We start from the raw sequence: 22262 nt of genomic DNA on the forward strand, positions 1-22262 counted from the left end.
TCAGGGGAAGCTAGTTTACAAGTTAAGCTGCTGCAGTGTTAACTCCATGCAGAGTTTTTAATATTTCCAGCTGGCTCAAGCCAAAGCCGCTAAAATAAACTAAAAAAATAGTAGCCTGGCTTCAGGGAACATGCCTAATAGAAACATGATGTTAACTTTTGTCATACGAAGAATCACCAGAGACAAGCCTGCAACTGTCTCTGAACCCACAGCGATAACACTGGCTTCAGATCAAGCCAGGATATATTACCAATTTATCTTTTACTCATGCTTTTTCCAAGTCTGCAGGAATGTGGGTCTGAATGATAATCTACAATTTACGTCAGAAATCCTTGTTAATGTATTATGCTTTCCTAAAATGTATCTTCCTTTGCACCCACAGAATGTGCTTCTGTGTAAAAATCGAACAAATCAAGTCAAGGATGGAAAATCATACTCTTTTTTGCAATTTTCTAATTTCTGCAAAATGGTATTTCTTTATCACATTGATTTGATTGAATAGATTCAGAAATGGCGATATAAGGTAGCCCAGACGAGTCAAGCGATTTATAAGTTCACTGGACATGACAGCACTTGTTTTGTCTAAAGGTTCTAGCATACCTCAGGCAAAATTGTACTTTCTTCAAACTCAGGTTCCTACAGGGCTTTCACCTTGACACAATTGATGTGACCCAATGCTTTTATGTAATCGTCATATTCATAAATTACTTTATATACAGTACAGAATCGGTCTGCATGCAAACAAAACTTACGCAGCTCGTCAAAGTACGTGTCGCTGCCATCTGCACCTGGCACCGAGCAGATCAGACGGGTCTTGAGGAATGTCGTCCACTTGTTCACCAGACTCCGCTGACCGCCCATATCATTCTGATTTCAAGATAAAGTCCGTCAAGAGTTGTTAAAAAGGGTATTATGTGTTAATGTGTGAAGGAAGAGAGTATGAGCAGTATTAAATATTGGGCACACACCACTTTCACAACTATCTTTAATTCCTAAACAGAAAATGACCTCACTTTTGTTATAGTAGCTGTCGACTCAAATAACCAGGTTGAGTAGGCCTGATGCAGACTTGAATTATAATACTGAATTTAGGGATCGAAACTTTCTCTTACCCTGCAGAGCTGTCCAATGCGGGAGTAAGTGGACTTTCCCAGACCCTGGGCCTCAACCGCCGTCTCACGGAAAAAGAAAAACACCTTGTCATCATCAGGGTTTTCACTTTCTGGGACCCAAAAGGAACCAACAAACTTTGGTTCTGGGAGACAGAAACAATCAGGGAACAATGTCAGTTTCTGGAACAAGTTGTGAGTTTCATTATAACAACAACAGACTGAGGTACGTTATCACATAAAGTTAACTTAACAAAATAGAATAGATTATTAGCTGACACACAAACACACACTGACCATTGAGCCAGCGGGAGTCATGCTGTTCGGTGCGGATGGAGGGGCGTTTCCCCAGGCTTCTGAAAATGGTGAAGTCCCGTCCCATTAGGTCTGTAGCTACGCCTGCATATAGCTCATCACCTAAGAGACAGATCGAATGAATTAGTCCGTGATTGGTAATGTGACCTTAAATGATGACTGGACCTTTGTCATAAGCCAAAACCAGCTGAAAGTATGGCATGAAAATGTTTGAAAATGAGAACAACAATCAGTTAATGGTTCATTAGCATCATCAGCTAACATTAACATGAGTTATTTACCGACAAGTACAGATGCAGCGTTGTGGCGAGGATCATACGGACTCTTCCCTTTCCCGTCCTCCACCTTAGAGGGGTCAATCCTGAACACGTGGTCCTGACGGAGGGAGAGGACAAGCAGAAATGGGTTTAAAAAGTGAAAAAACATACAATGCAATGGACTCAAAACTAATTTGCATCTAAGAACTTGACCTATAATGGATTTGTCTGCATCCAAGGTTCAAGGCTTTTATTGGTCATACGAACATAGCTACAGTGTAGTTATGACGATGAAAATCTTAGGTCACAGGCTCCTCCAACAGTGCAACACAATAAAACAGATAAACAGAATGACCATTCATTGTTAATGTGCTATATACTAAGCTTTCCAAGCATGAGCAACTGCTACATTTTGTTAAACACATACATCTTGTGAGTGGAGGTATGTGCCTGCACTTTTTTCAGATTATGTTCTCACTTATAATTAACAGGTTGGCCAACCCTCTGAGACCCACGGGGCCGTATACGATCCCAAATATCACGTTGTGTTCAAAGCGTCATAACTTCTCAGCTGTTTCAGCCAGAGACACGCTGTGTTTTTGCTCTTAAACTACAGAAACGGCAATAAACAACTCCATTAAGTTTTTCATTGAGAGGGGTTTATTTACAGTATTTCGGTGAAACTAATGTGCGTAAAGTTTTAAAGATGCGGATAGTCTCACCTTGATTCTGACGCATTGCTTATCGTTTTCTTTTTTATAGATCTATTCTCATTGACCATCTTTGTTTGTGACGTAAAGAGTGTAAGACTCACGTTTCTGAATCGGACACTCTGAGTGGATGCAGTCACAGCCAATCGGAGTCTGATTCAGAGGGTTGCCTGTCAGTTCCGTTGTTATGTGTACTGAAACGAGAGCCGAGGCCTGTACGACAAAGCCGACTCAACATAACCTGGATATGTTTGAGTTAGCCGGTTGGCCTAATCCAAAAAATATGCGCTCTCGCTAAGCGGTCCTATGATGCTGGTTATCAAGTGGATCGCTCAAGCCAGCCGTGTCCTATCTAGTTAGGTGCGTGTTCACATGAAAGGGGTGATATTTGGAGCATTCGACCAATCATAAACATGGACAAGCGTACGGACAGTGCAGCGCGTCATACATCCTGAATGAAAACTCAACTATAATATTAGACAAATATGAAGACGTTAAACTTTAAACATCCATGACTTAAACACTTTATCCAGGAAAAAAAGCCACATAGTTGCACCTGCAAGGTGAATACAGCTGGTAAAAGAAAAACGTTTTTGAATGTGTACATTAACAGGTTTATGATATCACTGCCCCCCGTCTAAGACACGATCTGACTTTAATTACATTTGACTCGAGTGTTTCGTCAACTTAATGTGTTGCTTAAAATAATACTTCTGCATACAGTATGTGACACTGTGAGTGTTGCACGGCCAGATACGGCTCAAGAAGCTGACTCAGATAAGGAAATATATGATACATTATGATGTGATATGAATGACAATGGGACACATCGACGTCTGCACTCACAGTGCCGCGGACTGTACGTAATGTTACTTTGATCCGGTTACTTGTGTTGTGGCAGATATTTAAGAAAGCTTTATTAACGCTAATGTTATAATCGTCAGATTGCTCTGAAGATGGGAGGTGATATTCTATTAATTTTCATGTTCACACAGTCGGTGATTTTTGCCGGCCGTCTTTCCTGCAACGGCAGTTTAAACTGTATTTCCTTTCTCCTTTAATATGACTTGATCGCTTTAAACTCCACACACTAATTTCTGATTGGTCAGCAGGCGGTGCTTTTGCTGACTTGATCCCCTAGCCTGCAACCTAACCTGCTCCGGACCAGGTTAGCCGCTCAGCATAAGTTACCATGGAGATCCAGCCCGCTAAAAAGAGAACCAGCATCGTAGGAACAGAAACCCAGAGTTTTCCCTGAAGTTAGCCCGCTAAACGATAATCCGGCTTCGTCGTACAGGCCTCTGGTATAATTCCAAGCTCGAAAAATAAATAAAAGTTAGAATACGTTATTTTAGTGTTTTGAAAGTAAACTGAGGTATGGCAAGGAAGTTTACTACAGCTGAGGCTTTGGAGCAGATTTTTCAAGGGGACGATGTTGATGAAAACTCAGACGAATCTGCTCAGCATGCCATGAGTGATTGTGGACATGATTTATATCATGTCCACAATCACAGATGGCATGCTGAGTGTAAATTGACAGGACAACAAATGACAATTCCTCGCAAAAGAACGCCCATGGACACTGCCCAAAAGAAAACTAATGAACAGAATAAGTTAGAATCTTCTAATCAGTTCTGATACAATGATAATACATGTGTGCAATTTTCTGTGTTGAATGTTACTTTCAATGCTATGGTTAGCAATTATTTTTTATGAAATAAATAAAGAATTCAAGCTCTGTTTTTTATTTATTTTTTATTTATCCCCTATTATAGTGTCTTTAATGAGTGACATACAGTATATCATTAGATGAGGTTGTGCTGATTTCTGGGATGTGTAAAACTTGATTATAATGCAAAGAAATTACAATTTATATGGCAAAACACAAAAATATACAAAAACGGAAATGTCCTATGTGAGTGTCAGAGGGTTAATGAGCACGTTCAGGCATTTTAACACTGTTTCTCTGTGTGTGCGCATGTATGGGTAAGTAAGTAAGTGATTCAAGTATGATGTTGTACACTAGCTCTTCTGATACAGTTCAGTGTGAGTTATTTCATTTTTAATATATTACCTCCATCCTTTGTCCCACCTCCACAAAGGCACAGGTAGGGTGAAAGGCCCCGGTCCCACAGGCGTACAGGTGGGTGCGGTTAAAGTGATGCACAATCTTCACATAGTTCACACAGTCAGACTGAAAGAAACACAGAACGACAGTTTCAGTTTACTGTAACTATGAAAAGCAATTTGAAGTGTTATAAATCTATATAATGTTTTTTAATGTTTTTCTTAAAAGCTTTCAAACAACAGAGATACAATTCTGGTGAGGAAATGCTGTTATATGAATACACATTTTTGCGTTTGGTGTCACTTCAGGTCACTAAACCCTTCAGAAATTACCAGAAAAATACCATGGATGTGACCTCAGTTGGCTGCAGCCTAGTTTCAAAGTGTAAAAACAATTTAGCATGACAAGACAAGAAACAAAAACCCCTCAAAACACAAATCCAATTGACAAAACTTGGACTCTGTCTCTATTTTATTTTGGTGATGTACATTCCTCACATAGCTCCTTTCACCCTGTCCGCCTGTGACAACACTGTTGAGTCCCCAGCTCACTTCCAACAGCCTGTTGTGACAGCTTTGGTGTCCTGGTTCTTCAGACACATGCCTTCAATGTTATTTTGTTTGTGCGTACTTAGGGTACAAATTGTTATAAACCTTTATGTGAATGCATTAGTTATGAAACCATTAGTTTTAATGCTGAACTAAGCTAGCTGTTAGCTGTAGCATTTCAGCCTGAACATTTAGTTTGCAGTTATTTGACTCTTGACAAAAGAGATAAATTGTTTTAAAATAACTATATTTTACAACTGTGTAATATTACTTACCTAGATTACAACATACCTGCTTGAATTGTGTCTTTAGGAGCCATCTAACATCAACCAAAAGTATAAGAAATTACAAAAGTAAACTTGTGCTTTATTATCTTACTTTTAGCGGAAAAGGAACCCTAACTAAACATAACCATGTTTATTTCTTTACCTCTTTTTTCTCCTTTCCCGCATCAAATTTCAGGACGCTTATCCCTTTTCTGTCTGATCCCTCCTCTTATTATCTAGACAGCAGGTTATTGACCGGCAGTCACATCTGTCCTTCTGGGAGTCAGGTTACAGAAAGCTTGATCTCATGAGACAGCTGTAGAAATGATTTACTGTACACTATTAGCCGGGATAGAACACATTCCTTTTCTGTTCAGAGTACCGTCCTAACCACAGGCCTTGATGTGATTGGCTAGTTTTTTCAACTGCCCCTTAAGGAGAACATGAATACCATGATTATTGGTGCTCCTCTGCCCTCGGAGGGCACTGTAATATACGATGAGCTAATATTATGCTTTTGAATGTCTGGGTTGTCATTCCAGAAGTACTCAATATCCTAAAAAAAATACTCTACTAAATAAGATCCCACTGTCTCACTCTGAATCTCTCCCTTTCCCCCTTTGTCTACTTTTCCCCAGACAGGCTGCTGTAACATCTGTCTGTCGATCAAGTTACAGACGCTGTTGAACCCCTGGGGGCCTCTGGAGAAGAGGTTTTTAGAGTCAGGAATATGACTGTCAATGAACAATTGCCCTGTGCAGATTTTTCACGATTGGATTTATTAGTCTTAGGAGAATAAGTTATTTGGTATTGGTATAACCCTCCAAGATGGTAGCACTGTCAATATTTGCATTTTATATTGATGTGTTTTAAAAGATGCATGCTGCTTTTTTGTCATTACATTTCTTCGATTTGAGTGTTTAGGTCCGAGTGCACACCAAATGTCCTTCGAAATGAAGATTGAAGAATTAATGGATAACTGAAAGTCTATGGAATATATTTCCTTTGTTTCCACCCCCCTCTTATCTGTTTCACTTTCTTTCTTTCTTTAAGTTAATGTCTTGCTTTATCCCTCTGTTTGGTCTTTCGCCCTCATCCGAGGGTGACAGACGGACAGGACTGGTTGTGAAAACAGCGGTAAGCGGAATTGTGGCTCATTAGCCCTGACATACACACACAAGCACGCACACACACACACACACACACACACACACACACACACACACACACACACACACACACACACACACACACACACACACAACCCTCAGTGATTTAGAACAAAGGCCTGCTTTTCAGCCTTTGAAAACCACTAGGGGGGTTAGAGTTTGAGTTGTCGGTGTGTAATACACATATGCTTAGATGTGTGTTGGTGTGTGTGTGTGTGTGTGTGTGTGTGTGTGTGTGTGTGTGTGTGCGTGTGTGTGTGTGCGTGTGCGTGTGCGTGTGCGTGTGTGTGTGTGTGTGTGTGTGCACACATGGAAAGGTGTTAAACCTATCTACAGGCCGATTAAGCTATTGAAAAACAAAGGAGACTTCTGTTGGCCATGAAAGAAAGGTAAACACCCACTACACTTTCTCAACCCTTGGGCTGTAACTTTAACACAATCAATGAACAGGTAGACCCTCACACAGCTCACCAACTTCTGTACAACCATGCTCCTCCAAAAAAGTCCTGCCAAGTTTCAACAACCTTTCTCCAGTCATTCCTAGTGTGTGTATCTGAAATGTATAGTCCAATTAGTAACCTTTAATTTGTCTGATTGATAATTGAAGGTAACATTTCTGTTTATCTCCACTACAGGAATACTGCCTGATTTGTTTTAAGTTCCGTACAACCTTCAGAAAGGGTAGTCCCTAAAATCGATGTTCTGTTCTGGCGCCCCCACACTACAACAAAGACAATAATATATGTGTGTGTATGAGGGCAGAGGAAGGTGAAGGAGTCAGCTGAGTAGTTTGACGAAGTCAATTCTTTGATGTGACAAAAGAGAAGGAGAGCAAGAGGAAAATAAAAGTGAAGAAGAGCCAAGATGCTTCAAAGACCTAACAAAGATCAGAAAGGAAGGAGGAGAACAACCGAGGTGAATTATGCCAGCCTTCACATTCCCTTAGTGTATTTTTGTGTGTGTGTGTGTCTGTTTTTGTGTGTGTGTGTGTGTGTGTGTGTGTGTGTGTGTGTGTGTGTGTGTGTGTGTGTGTGTGTGTGTGTGTGTGTGTGTGTGTGTGGGTTGGTGTTGGTGTGAGTGTTAAAGGGTTCACCGGCTAACCTTTAACCTACCGCTGACTCATTAGTCGAAACAGTGAGCAAAACGCAGGCTATGACCTCACTGCGGCCTGAGCTTTAGGTCTTGCCTTCATGTCTTATAAAGCTGTATTGTTCCTCAGGGGATGTCTTTTTTCCCTTTTCTTTTTTTATCCTTTCTATTCTAGAAATGATTAACCCAATCGATCTATTTATAATTTCAGGCATTATCTATCCCTGGGCCACTTCCCTGTATACTTGTTCATCTCAAGCAAGTAATCACAGCTAAATCCATAGGTAAAGATTCATTTGCTCTACTTCGTAATGACTTTTCATGATCCTATTTAAATATTCAATTGTTATTAGTTATATTATCAGGTGATTATTATTTATCACACACATTTTTAAGAATACCCCCCCCCCCCCCATTTTTCCCATTTATTTGGGGCTTACATTTTTTAACCTATCCAAACATTTTAGGCAATCTTTTGTATCCTTATTAAAGTTTAGATAGAAAACAAGCCACTGTTTATATCACCCTGCTTTGATTGTGTTTGGCAGCTGAGAGTCCCAGTGTTCAAGTAAACTTTTAATAAAGGTAATGGCTGAGAGCCTTTGACTGAACACACAGAACAATGGCTCGCAGTAGATGGTTATTAGATACACAATACAGCACAGTCTAATATCCCAGGAATGCCTTTGATAGCTCCAGCTGAACAGGACAATGAAGCTGCATTGACATTTGTCTGACATATCCATACCGTGAAATAATAATTTATGGACTCTCTCTTCTCAAAACTGTATAGCTACACAAATATCAGTTAGGAACCCATCTATGATTTCCTTTTCTTTACTTTAATAGAAATGCTCAAATATTTCTGCAAATGTATTTTCAAATTTAAACATAGTGGCCACTCAGCTGTTTTAGGATTTTGAGTTTCAGGATTAAGTCCATTGCTCATGAGCATTTCAGGTCCTATGAAATAATGAAATATAGTTTTTTTTGGTGTGCCTCCCAAAACGTAAGTATTTAGCATACTAGTGGCTAGTGACATTTCTTATCCATAAAGGAATATTTACTTCTCACCATGACCGGTGGAATCAAACCATTTTATGATCAATTGTGTTTTGTTGTAGTGAGGACAGTTTCCGTTGCTTAACCTCAACGTTAACCTCTTTTCCTAACCAGTCGGTCAATCAATTTTAACAGCCGATCGTCTTTTAACATGTGGTAACATGACACAAACACAATCCATCACTTCTGAAGATTTAAATATGGCTCCCGCTCTACACTCAAAGTGCTGAGTCAGACTGAGTGTCTGGATGAACTGTCAACTGTTTACTGCTACTGTCTGACTGTGTTTATGTACATGTGTCTGTGTTTGTGTTAGTGTGTCTATGTGCATGTTAGGTGGCTTTGCTTTGGTCTATGGGTGTCTGTTTGAGTGATGAAGTGTTTATTACTTGTCTTTATGCGGGCTACTTTTTCTCTAAGCCATCAGATGAGTGTTTTTTGAGCCACAGGGATAGTGTAAGTTTTGCTAAAAAAAACATTTTGAATTAGCTAACAGTGAACTTAATTAAGAGAAAGGTGAAAATGCAACAACCCTACTGTTCTGTATAGCAAAATGTAACTCATAAAAAAGAAAGATTTACACAAACAAGTACATAGAGACGGTGGGAGGACTGAGAGGGTCGTAAACAACATGAGAAACTTCTGGTTCCCAGAGAACCACTAATATGAGATAGGGAGAGAGCATGGGAAGAGAGCAGGAGTAGAAGAGAGCGGTAGGGAAGCCGGAGAGAAGAGATCCAGTGGGGGAGAGTGATGTTGGCTTCTTCCTACGGAGAAACACTTCTCTGTAATAAGGGTCAACGGTGTGAGGTCAGCTCAGTTCTCAGTGTGTGGGTGAGTGTTCAAAAAGATACCAAAAGTAACAAGGAAGAAAAGTCAGAGGGGCGTAAATGTTTAACAAAGGTTAAAAATAACATTTCCAAGGCCAGAAGGGCTGGAATAACAACTCATCAGGGGAAACCTCCTTTCAATGCAATATTTGTTTTCAAAATTCGGGTTTTCTTTTGTTTGAATCAACATTTGTCTTTAAAATTCCCCCAGAATTCCCCCATTTTTATTTTCTTATCTTTTTCTCCCTTGATGCCATCCCTTCTTCCTTTGGAGCAATTGTACTAACTCTCTCCATTACCCCTGCCTCTGTTACCCTCTGTTTGAAACACACACACACACACACACACACACACACACACACACACACACACACACACACACACACACACACACACACACACACACACACACACACACACACACAGACACACACACACACACACACACACACACACACACACACACACACAGACACACACACACACACACACACACACACACACACACACACACACACACACACACACACACACACACACACACTCAAACAGACTCCTGGTCAGGTGAAACTGTAGCCCAGAGTTTTCAATGAATGGAGCCCGTTGTCTGTCTGCTACAGCTGTGTAATCACACTGATGAAGGGTTTGTTTTACACACACACACAAGAATTACACACACAAATCGGATACTTAAACATACACGGACAAACATATGCACATGGTTAAACTTACGAATACAGTATATAAAGGCATATGGGGAATGTCGCCATGTGCATATGTGAAGTTGCTGTTGTACGCACACACATACACACACTCACACACCTAATCACACACACATATAAATGAGATCGCTAATTGTGAGTGATGTAATCCTGGGTGGTCTATAGGCTCCTGGTGGCCTTTACATGTCGGTAAAGCTGAGCCACACACATCATATTTAGACACATAATCAGCACATTCAATGTTTACCTGACATATTCTTAGAAATGAAATGTTTCTCTTGTGTCAAAATAGAAAATCTAGATTTTCAAACAGTTTTGGCAGCCGATAAAAAGAAGGAAGTAGCAGGGTGGCTTTGTTCAGGGAAATAGTCCTAAAATCACTACAGTTGGTCATTAGTTTAATCCTTTGAAAATGTCTATTTTATATACAATTTATAAAGGACATATTTAACCTCAACTAGAATCGCACATCAAGAGTATCAGTGTGTTCCTGTGTTCCTTGGACTTTCCAGTTACCTAAGTTGTGCAGTTGAACTTCCAACTTAACGTGTTCAAGGCCTCTGATTCTAATTGTGGGAACAACACGGAAAAGGAGAGATGTGAGAGATGTGAGTGTTTAGCTGTTTCTGAGTTGTATGTAGGGGCATAGGAGCCAGAAATAATATTTTCTGTAATCCTGCAAACAGACAGACAAACCAAAAAACCAGAGACTAAAAAATAACCTCCTTGGTGGAAATAATCATGCCTTCCTTGTTAAATAAAGGTTAAACATACATTGCATTCTTATGTAACCTAACACATGCAGCCTCCAAATTAACAGATTTCTCCCAAACATCCAACCTTATTTTGGAACTACAGCCTAATCACTTTGCTTTAAGTTTATTAGTGAGACAAGATACTCTGTTCAGCTGTGAAACTGACCTCTGGGCGATACAGTACTTAGTTCCAATTCAGAATAAGTCGTAATGTTAACTAAATTATTCAAGGAAACACCTCTTCCTGTCCTTCCCTATATGGCTATATCCCTTTGTATTGCTGTCAAAGCAATACTCACCATCTGTTAAGTCTTTGTAATGCACATGCTCTCTTGTTAAAACTCTGTAATGTGTTTACAACGGATCAGGTTCCTAAGGAATCTCGCTGTGCTAACTGGGTTTATCTAATTGTTTAACTACATTTGGTCACAGCCAAATCTTTGCCCCTTTCCACACTATTCCTGTGTCTTCCTTGCCTATTTGTGTGTGTGTGTGTGTGTGTGTGTGTGTGTGTGTGTGTGTGTGTGTGTGTGTGTGTGTGTGTGTGTGTGTGTGTGTGTGTGTGTGTGTGTGTGTGTGTGTGTGTGTGTGTGTGTGTGTGTGTGTGTGTGTGTGTGTGTGTGTGTGTGTGTGTGTGTGTGTGTGTGTGTGTGTGTGTGTGTGTGTGTGTGTGTGTGTGTGTGTGTGTGTGTGTGTGTGTGTGTGTGTGTGTGTGTGTGTGTGTGTGTGTGTTCCTGTTAGTGTGCGTCTTGTTTTCGTTTTGCTAATCACCTTGACCCTGTCTACCATCATACTTGCGAGCAACCAGCTGATCACCTCTCCTTCTTATCAACCCGACACTTCCCCACACTGGATTTTATTTCTCATCTACTGAGGTAGTTCCACTCAGGCCACTTGCTTATGAATTTGTGTGAATAGTTGTTCTTGTTGTCTGCTACAGGGTTCCTCTTTGACTGTTTTTCTCCGCCCATCTTGTTAATGTAACATTACAATAAACTTGATGAACTTATTTACCTCTGTGTCTCATTAATATTACATTTAAGGAATATATTTACTTCATAAAACCACAGAATGTACACTAAATCACTGAGTGGAAAGTGCAGGAATCGTGCATATCTAAGATAGGGTTTGAGACAAACAGATATTGAGGAAATGATCTCACCAGGGCAGGTCCAAAAGTAGGAGTGTTGCTCCTATTATTACATGTTATTCCTTTAAACATGGTGTTTCTGTCTTGTGATGACTCCCATGACTGCAGTGGATTAAAAGGTAGCATTGTGTTGTTCTGGGTAGGGGTGGACCGTCCTCCTCGAGGTGCTCCTCAGCCCTTCTATTTAACTCTTAGCATTGTATGACGTCTGGGGGCTGATGAGATTATTAGAAAAGGATGTACAGTCCGCATTGTTTTGCTGATAGGTCGTTGATAATAAGTGTGGTCTGAATTCCATGAACCAATAAACAGCTTAGGTTTGATAAAAGGTGAAAGGTGTTAGAGACTTACCGTGATATCCTTGCCGGCCCAGTTACACTCCTCCCTCCAGTCGACCGGAGCGGGCCAGTAGATCTGAAACACAGCAGACAAAGGTCAGACGATCCTGTCTCTGAAATAAACATTCTAAATCTGTTTTAATTTACACATTTTCAATTTGCTTGATTAACATTTTGAGAAATGATTTAAAACCTAAACTCGCTTCTTCCCTCTCTAAATCTGCTACTTTCCCATGTATTATATGGCAAAGATTGTTTCTTTCTATGGAATAACACTCAAAGATTAGAGCTCCAACCTTCTGTTATCTTTTCACCGTAATAGTAGATATAGTCTCATAACCCTGGCCAGATTTATTTCCTTTCTTTTCCATCATTGCCTCCTCTCATCCTCCCTTCTCATTGTAAAGAAGGATGTCTTGAAAAACAGCTTCAAGTATTGTGAAATTGCACACACAGGTCATAAATCAAAGTCATCCATATAACCAAAAACAAAAGCGGCTTCACATCTAACGCACCAACCATGTAATTTTCTCCAAACAGCTCTGAACAGATGTCCTGTATTTTGTGAGTATGTTTTTTGTGTGTATCTACATTTACTGTATGGATTGAAGTGCACTTGCTTTTGCCATTGAATACATTTTTGTGTAAATCTATTATCAGCTCCGGTGTATGTAATCAAGTTTCCGCAGGTGGGCCATGTCTGTAACTAATATTCTACTCCAAAGGTTTCAATCAAAGTATGTCATTTGGAAATTAATCACACCGTTATTTTGGATAAATGCTCTCTTTTCATCTCTCTCCATCTCTTTGATGTTCTACCTTTTTCTCTATTAATCCCACATTCCTGTTTCTACTCTTCTTACATGTGAACCCGCACAGTAAATGGTCTCATATGTGCAAGATATGATTCAGTCGTTTTCAAAGCAGCATGTTAGTTAAAAGTTTCCACTGTTTCAAATGTTTGTCTTTCTTCATGCCTTTGGGTCCACATGAAAACAAAATCATAAAGTATCTGTGGCCCGACAACAATTAGGAATTAGACAATATGGCAGTGGTTGTAAATGAAAAGGTATTTTAATTTCCATCCCGTGCCAGTATAATCTCCTCGATCTAGTTTGTCGTAAAAGTAATAAAGTAATTTTATGATAAGAGACCCATAAAGTCTCTAATCAGTGCAAAGTTCTGGTACTCTTCATTAATACAAAATATCGCCATGAAAACGTAAGTATGATTCCCTACGATGAAGAGTAATTACTGCTTTGTTGTGAAGATAAAATACACAATACAATAAAATAATGTGTGGAAAGTCAACAGCTTTTCCATACAGCCACATATTTTATGGTGACTAATTCTGTTTCTGACCAACCTTGTGCTCCTGCTTGGCGATGTTGTCCAGTGATAGCGACAGCAGGAAGTTCTTGGCCCCAACAAAGAGTCGGCCTCTCTCTTCGTCCAGCAGCAGAGCGCTGAAGCAGCAGGAACGCTCCAGCTCGAACCGACGCACTCCATGAAACTGCTGCAACTCTGAAATCACAAAGAGGGTGGCAACTTTTAAATGTGCATTGTGTGTAAAATACATACATGGACATACTGATGGCATCCCATAGCTTTACAACACAAAACTGATTTAAGTTATTGCATATGGTGAACGGTCCTCTGCAACCTCCACACCAACAGAAATATACCAGATGCCTCCGATTAAAGCAGTCAAGAAAGATTAAGTAAGTCAGGTTTTGTCCAGTTTATACATCAGGATGATTGTCCTTGACCTAAGAAATACTTTGTGATCAAAGCTTCAATACAAGAACAACCTCAGGTCATCAGATTATTCAGATACGAATCAGTTAGTTGCCCCAAGGGTGTAACAAGTTATAAGGTTGATCAAGAACTGCTTAATTTTAGTATTTACATTTCTGTGTCCTAAGGCCAGTGACATGTTAACAGGCAGGACAAAGCCCTGACAGTAATGACACTGCGCTGGTCTCAATGGAAACATTGAGTGTCTTTTGTCTTTCTAACCTGGCAAGAAGTCATTCAAGGGAAACATTGCCCAGGAAAATTCTGCTTGTATTTGTTAACTTAAGCTATAGTTAACCCAAGCCAGTGGAAAAAGAGAAGTCTGAAGAAATAAAGGGACTGCTGCCCTGCACTTAAACCAGGAACTCACAAAAAGAGCAGGGCCCTCTCTACTCCGACTTTTAAATGGCTTTATTAGTCTGCCATTGTTCTAATGGCAATTTATAACTTTTATTAAGCCTCAGACGCCACCCAAAAGCCGCCTGCATGACATCAGGGGCTGTAGGTCTGCTGCTATTATTAAAGTGCCATTTTCAGCAAATGTATTACTTTTCAGTTCCACCCTGATAACATATTGTGTGTTATTTGATTATAATAACCTTGGGAGCAAAGATACTGGTACTGAAAAGGACATTTCGTTTATTATACATTTTTAAATAATTAATATTGCATTAACAGGCATGTTAATTATCGGCATGATCAATTCCTTATGTTTACCAAGACAACTGACCAACTAACAACGTCATGCTAGGGTAGCCAGTTCTTCTTGGACTTGAATAACCACATCAAAGATTGTCTAATGAACGCAATATCAAGCCTATTTAGATGATTGCAAGACATGACCTATTCATCAGACAGACATTAATTACTGTACTGGATAAATACATTAACTGCTGCTGTTTTTCTGCTGATTTCAGACATTCATGAGGTCATTGGGATCTCTTCTTGCCCTTCATGTGTCAGCTAAAACTAAAATATTCTGCTCTTTCGATCCAGCGTGCTTCTTGTTGCCTTCAGCCTAAATTAAAGGGAGCACATATCCCAGCTGGGCAGACGGCCTTCGACGAGCCTCACAGCCTCGGTGAGTTTGTTCAGCCTGTAATTGCCATCTTTCAATGATGGAACACATCCCTGGTTTATGTGGTTGTGTTGGGCATTGAGCTGCCTTCTTCTAATTTACAACACTCGGGATGAAACACAAAACCCTGCCACTAAGCTGCATTTGTGTGTGTGTTTGTGTGCGCATCTGTTTGTGTGTGGCTGTGAATCCGAGAGAACCACAACTTACAGCTGGCTGCTGTTCAGGACTGTTTACTTTGAAAAGGATATGATGGAATCTCACATGAAACAGAGAAAGTGTGTGTCTGTGTGAGGGTGTGTGTAGACAGAATAAAGTACACATTATGTGCAGTGGAAGAGACAAAAACTCCCCCACACACAAGCCAAATGTGCTTCTTTTGCTTTTCCACTGCAAAAAAAACGTTGGTTCTTACCTTTGTATGAGAGCTTCATGCGTGGTGAGGAGGAGGACGAAGAAGAGAAGGATGTAGAAGATGAAGAGGAAGTGCGTGTCATGGTAGGGGAGGAAGCGTGGGCGGCGGCCAGACCCAGCAGGAACAAAGAGCTGCAGGTCACCATCATGGCCGCCATCATCATGGTCATCATCTTGGCACACTTATAACAAACTGTTTCCTTTCAAAAGTTAAAGTCTGGTTAGGGACTTTCAGCTGGATTATGGCCTAGTTTCCACTTAATGCTCAATATTTCTCTTATTATCTTTTGTTAGAGTCTGGTTCTGGTTCAGAGCAGAACGATATCCCTTGGACTTGTTCTGGCTTAGTCGTTGTTGGTGAGGATTCAGGATCTGCTGAGCTCTGTAAACCCAACGCAGATTCTCCCTCTTGTTGTTTGCTTTTGCAGTAGCTCCTTTCAAGTTCTTGATATTCAGTGTAATCGTTATAAAACCCTCCTTAGTTCTGAAGAGTCTCTGAAGAAGCACTACTCCTCTGGTGAAGGACGACGTAGTTCACCTTTCACATCCAAGACTGGATAAAAACTTCACACATGGGAATAGAGACCTAAAAATAGGGACAGAAAAGGGAGAGGATTTAGAATTGGACACTACTAGCATATGTTTGCAAGTACCAGGGGAGGCCCTTGCACGCACGCACACACACACACACACACACACACACACACACACACAAACACACACACACACACACACACACACACACACACACACACACACACACACACACACACACACACACACACACACACACACACACACACAACACTGGCGTCTGAAGTATATTTAGTCAGATTGATGCCACTGCCAGGCGGTGTTAATGCCAACCTACATTATGGCAACAACACTATAATCTCGGGGACAGCTCCAAAACACACACACTGACCATGATGATATGATGATGATGTGTGTGTGTGTGTGTGTGTGTGTGTGTGTGTGTGTGTGTGTGTGTGTGTGTGTGTGTGTGTGTGTGTGTGTGTGTATGTGTGTGTGTGTGTGTGTGTGTGTGTGTGTGTGTGTGTGTGTGTGTGTGTGTGTGTGTGTGTGTGTACGTGTGTGTGTGTGTGTGTGTGTGTGTGTGTGTGTGTGTGTGTGTGTGTGTGTGTGTGTGTGTGTGTGTGTGTGTGTGTGTGTGTGTGTGTGTGTGTGTGTGTGTGTGTGTGTGTGTGTGTGTGTGTGTGTGTGTGTGTGTGTGTGTGTGTGTAATAGAGATATGCCATGCCGACTGCCAAGCCAAGTATAATCTCCCCATGTCTGTGGCACTGCCAACTCAAAGTGGCATCCCTCTCTGTCTCTCTCTCTGCCTCCACAGGGGCAGACGGTGTCACCAGATGAGATCTCTTCATTGCTAAACAACCGACAGTGACGTGGATGGATGTATGAATGGATGTATGAGAGCATTGGTGCCCAACAGAAAGTCACTTGTGAGCTAGTCCAGCAAAAGCAAAAAAAGTTAGCTTTTTTAATGAGACTTGGTGTAAATATTGAATTACACAATAATATAAAAATGACATTTCAAGTTATCCAAATCTTAAATTGTTTTGCTTTTTATAGTGTTTGCACACAGCTTCTGTGTATGGACAGGGTGTATAAAAAGGAACCTCCATAAAGTTAAAGAACTGGAGTCGAATTTAAAGTGACAGATCTGTTATTGTTTCGGAAAAATCCCCAATAACTTTGTGCCTGGGTTGTGAGCGTGTTGTTGTAAACCACAACTTTACCACAGCAGGGGCAGGAATGAGGTCACTGGTTTCTAAGCCTACATATATATGAATGTTGTGTAGTAAAAGCATGCACGGCAAAGACACACACTCACACACGCCTCTCTTTCAGTACTTTGGACTCTGTGGTCGGTCGTAACAATAAAGCCTTTCAGGAGAAACAGTCTCCTTTATTATATTACACCTCACAGTTGGCACTCAGTCAGTAATAGACAGACAGTCTGCTTTTTGCTTTCACAAACAATTACCTTTATCACTGTTATTCAAACTGGATGTGTGTCAAGGACTGTCTGCTGCAATTACAGTTATATCATTTTATTTGGCTTATAGTCTATATAAGAAACTTCTTAAGGAAGACAATATGGAGAAAATTGGCACGTCTGCTACCCCAAGAACATATCCACATCTTGCAGTCATATATGGCGAGACCCATAAATTGCATTTGGACTTCTGGTGAAAGAACCAGCCAACACGCCACTGCTATTGTTTCAACTCAGCTGGTAATGTTTACAGCCTATAGGATACTCTACCAGGCAGCTCAAAGCAGATTTAGGATTTTCTAACTTTTATACAAGTCTGAAGCAAAGATTAGAGCTAAGTTATTAGTTGAGTAAATATAATAAATGTTTTTAGTGTTCAGTTTTGTATTCTTTTAACTGGCTTTCTTTGGAGATTATCTTGGTGTTGATCAGTATGTGTCTTGATTTGATGGAGGAGGCGTGTGGCGCAGTGGATAGAGCGTTGGTGTTCGAATTAGGGGAGCACAGGTTCAAATCCCACTGCAGTCAGCATGTCGTTGTGTCCCTGGGCAAGACACTTCACCCCAAATTGCTCCTGTGGGGATTGTCCACAGTATTGAGTATGTTAGTCGCTTTGGATAAAAGCGTCTAACAAGTGAAATTTAATGTAACATGTAATGATTTAGATTATTAAACTCATTCATCTATCGCTTTCAAGCACACATGTGAATACTGAAATATGCAAGATGACCATGTATACACACACACATGCACACAGAGACAGAGGCTGTTGGCACAGTGTTTTATGAATAATGGAGCTATTGAGGCGTGGAGACAGGAGAGCTCTCATAAGCTCACGGCTCCCAGGCCACAACACAACAGGACCGAGCTGAACAGGAACAACTCCCACATACCCTGCAGTATGTTAACACACACCCCCCCACATACACATGTGAATGGACAAAAGCGGACATACAAGCTTCGAACAGCACAATACCTATCATCTGCAAGAACTCCCTAAATCAGAATTGCACTAAAAGGCGTTGTGAGGTTTGAATTGTCCTGGGTTACTTTTATAGTTCTAAACTGCTAAATAAGTTGGCTAATTTGTGATTATTAGTGTGAAATCCATTAACAAATGTGTGTGTGTGTGTGTGTGTGTGTGTGTGTGTGTGTGTGTGTGTTTGTGTGGGTCTGAAGCAGAATAAAATGCCTTAAGGTTGTTCATGTGTGTGTCCAACATTCTGTTCTGGGCTGCAAAGACACTGCAGTATTTCAGTAGGACGTCAGCGCACTTGCACTTGTCAGCTGCAGTGGAAATGACACACACACACACACACACACACACACACACACACACACACACACACACACACACACACACACACACACACACACACACACACACACACACACACACTGTCACAATCCCTGGGAGTGACAGGGGGCAGAAGTGAATCCCCTGTTGGTTGCTATTAAAGGAATGGCCGGTCCCATTGTTCCTCTGAGTCTCCCTGAGCGGTGTGTGCGTCTCAGCGTGTGTTTCTATGTCTTCCATTATGAGTTGAGGAGAGTTTTATTGTTCCTTATTGCACATCCTCGTCCCATCCCAGAGCCCTGAGCGAGCACACACGCACATTTATTGGCAAATGTGCTCATATACTCATCTAGTAACTCAGCACTTACCCCTGCAAACACACACACTCACGAATACACAAACTCCTTGAATGCTCCATAATGCATCTTAATAAAAAAAGCCATTGGGCCCGCTGACACTTGCATTCAGTGCAGCTTCAATAGACATGGAGGAGCGGCTTGCCAAGAGGGAGTGGATTAAAAATAAAGAGAACGACAGAGAGAGATTCTTAAGAGGGGGGTGGAGGTGGGGGAGGCAAGCCATCCTGTCAAAAACCAGCCTAAATAGACACAAGAAGACAAAGCAGCACGCCTCCAGGGTGAGACGTGCTTTTGAAAGGGAGGTTAGAGTGCAATCCTACAGTAGAGCACACTATAATGAATGAATGGATATCAGCAGTTTAACCTGTAGCCCTCCACTACCACAGGTTAGAGAGGAGGATATGGGAGAGACACAGAGGTTCTGATAGAAAGGGACAAACAGAAAGGAGATGAGAAAACCATGATTGACTATAAAAGAGAGAGATAGAATAGAAATGATACATGATTGGAGTGGGAGGAGGACATATGAAGGGCACTGGGGAGGAAAAGGAGGAAAGGTAAATTGAGTTGGAGAGTGAAAAAGACAAGTAGGAGGATTAGGGTTCATGGGGGGAGGTGAGACAGTACAGAAGAGAAGAAGGGAAGGCAAAGGTTAGAAAAAGATGGAGAGAGAAAAGTGGGAAGAAGTTGGGAGACAAACTATACAGTATGTACGGAGTAGTAAAAGGAGAGTGAAGGAAAGAGGAAAGGAGGAGAGCAAAAGGTTGAGACAGTAAGGAGAAAGGAAAGCCCTGTCCCACGGAAAAAGAGAATACGGAGGAGGGAGGGAGGAGAAAATAAGCGAGGCGAGAGTTGATGGAGAGAAAGGAGCCAATTGTTTTTGCCTGCAGGGATAAAAGAGTTTCCCTGGCCTGTGACCAACAAGTCTAAGCCTCCCTGCGACAGAGAAATTAAAGCAAGGAGGGATGGATGGAGGGAAGAAGAGGAAGAATGAGGTGGAGCGGGTGAGGAGGAGGGAGGGTTCGCAGCTTAACGGAGCAAAATGACTGAGACAGCAGGTTACTGGTTGCTTTTTGCACCATCGAGTGTGATATGGGGGAGAGAGGGAAGGAGATTAAGCACAGTTTTGAGAAATGCAGGAATACAAAATCCAATTCACCTCAGGAAAAGTAATTGGCCCTGATGATCTGATACCTCTTTATCTTTTACGCTATGTGTGAAACTATGAGACAAAGAAAAAACCTAAAAAGTACACCCCATGTGAAAAGGTGAGGACAGGTGACGTAGTATAAACAATAAACCGGACTTCACCCAGAAGAACGCTGTGCGTGTTCTGTGGAAACTAAACTAGACGTCTTATTATTACGTACGTAATCTAAGTTCTCATCACAGCATTCGTTTCGATGCCGAACTATGGGATGCACCTCCGTGCGTAAACCTCGGAAGCATCAATCTAAATAGACCAATCCTGATAGGCTGGTGATCATTGCGGCCGCGTCAGAGAATCCACCTACCCATAAGCTTGTGCTACAAGCACCATTTGAAGACCTGTTCTTGCTTCAGACCTCAACTCTTCATGTAAGTAAGCTGGCTAGCTTAACTTTCCATAGACTGGAACTATTTTAAGCTAACATTCCGTTGGCGGGTGCTAGATAGCTTGATGTGCTTTGACTTCACCATACACTGGAGGGTTAATCATTTTGTTTATTAGCATACCAGCTAATGACGTTCCCCTCCCTATTGGCCCTCCAGCTAACCAGGATGGATTGGAGGCTACATGAGGAGAGAGGGGCTCCTGGTCTCGACTCTGCATCTGCAGAATGTTTAACATATCTATAAATGGTCTTAATGCCTGGTTAGGGCCCGAGCACGGAGCGCTAGGACCCAACGGCGTCCTAGCATGAAGTGCGAGGAACCTATTGTTCTCCGTGGTATTATTATTAGGGCCCGAGCACGGAGCGCTAGGACCCAACTGCGTCCTAGCACGAAGTGCGAGGAACCTATTGTTTTCCGTGGTATTATTATTATTATTATTATTATTATTATTATAAGGAATCATATTTCCTGTTTTTGAGGGCTTTAGGATGCTGAGAAAGTTGTATAATTTTGCACGGGCGCCAGGACCGGTAAAAATTGCAACATTATGGAGTCAATGGGTTAAAATATTACAACGTGCTCGCTATCGCCACCTATCAAAATCCCATTTCGGAATAAATGTACAAATTTGCACCGTAACTCCGAATGACCTGACATTTTGCACACATATCCGGGTGGACCTGCTCTACAAATAATCCTCTTGGAACCCTAAGCTCCGCCTACATTGTTTTTAGTTTATATTCGCATAATGTTCAAAACAGTTAAATATTCACTTAAATTTCAATTTTCAGTTTTTCTACACCAAACTTCGTATACAGCATCGGTGGAGGGTCAGACACATTAGCGTAGAAAATGAGCATGCTAGGATGATAAATATTGTCGCCGTCAATCAAAACGTAGTCGCAAAAAGGCGGGGCTTTGAAAGAAATGCTCATAACTCATCAACCATGTAATCAAACATCATAGATTTTGGTAAATAGGTTTAGTCTGTCTTGGGGAATAGGCACACCAAAGCATTTTCATTTTTGGACTATAGGGAGCGCCAAAACATCACCAATGTATAACTCAAGAGCGGATGGACTAACCTTTTTTTCTTTTTTTTACACATACTCTCGGGGTGACTATGAACTCAGATTTAAAGTGTCGCAACAAATTCAGAATGTGGGCGTGGCCTATACATTTTATTTTTTATTGCGATAGCATAAAATGAGCTTCGGACGCAAAACTTGGGGGACACGTCAGAGCCCACGACCTTTTCGAGAATGTAAAAAAAAAAACTAATTTTTCAAAAAAACTGCTCACTAGCGCCCCCT

General features: G+C 41.1%; 1 protein-coding gene across 1 annotated transcript in view; it reads right to left on the reverse strand.

The window, feature by feature from the left end:
- Positions 1–22262, reverse strand: part of sema3b (sema domain, immunoglobulin domain (Ig), short basic domain, secreted, (semaphorin) 3B) — a 42399-nt gene that overhangs the window by 15324 nt on the left and 4813 nt on the right. Inside the window, exons 2-9 of the mRNA XM_079674189.1 lie at positions 15679–16263; positions 13755–13912; positions 12402–12464; positions 4466–4585; positions 1706–1799; positions 1407–1526; positions 1113–1255; positions 753–867 (exon numbers count right to left, since the gene is read on the reverse strand). Coding sequence (XP_079530315.1) covers positions 753–867; positions 1113–1255; positions 1407–1526; positions 1706–1799; positions 4466–4585; positions 12402–12464; positions 13755–13912; positions 15679–15850 — 985 coding nt within the window. The 5' untranslated portion in view covers positions 15851–16263. The remainder of the gene's footprint in view (positions 1–752; positions 868–1112; positions 1256–1406; positions 1527–1705; positions 1800–4465; positions 4586–12401; positions 12465–13754; positions 13913–15678; positions 16264–22262) is intronic.

Source organism: Notothenia rossii, assembly GCF_949606895.1.
Source record: "Notothenia rossii genome assembly, chromosome: 4".
Taxonomy (NCBI): domain Eukaryota; kingdom Metazoa; phylum Chordata; class Actinopteri; order Perciformes; family Nototheniidae; genus Notothenia; species Notothenia rossii.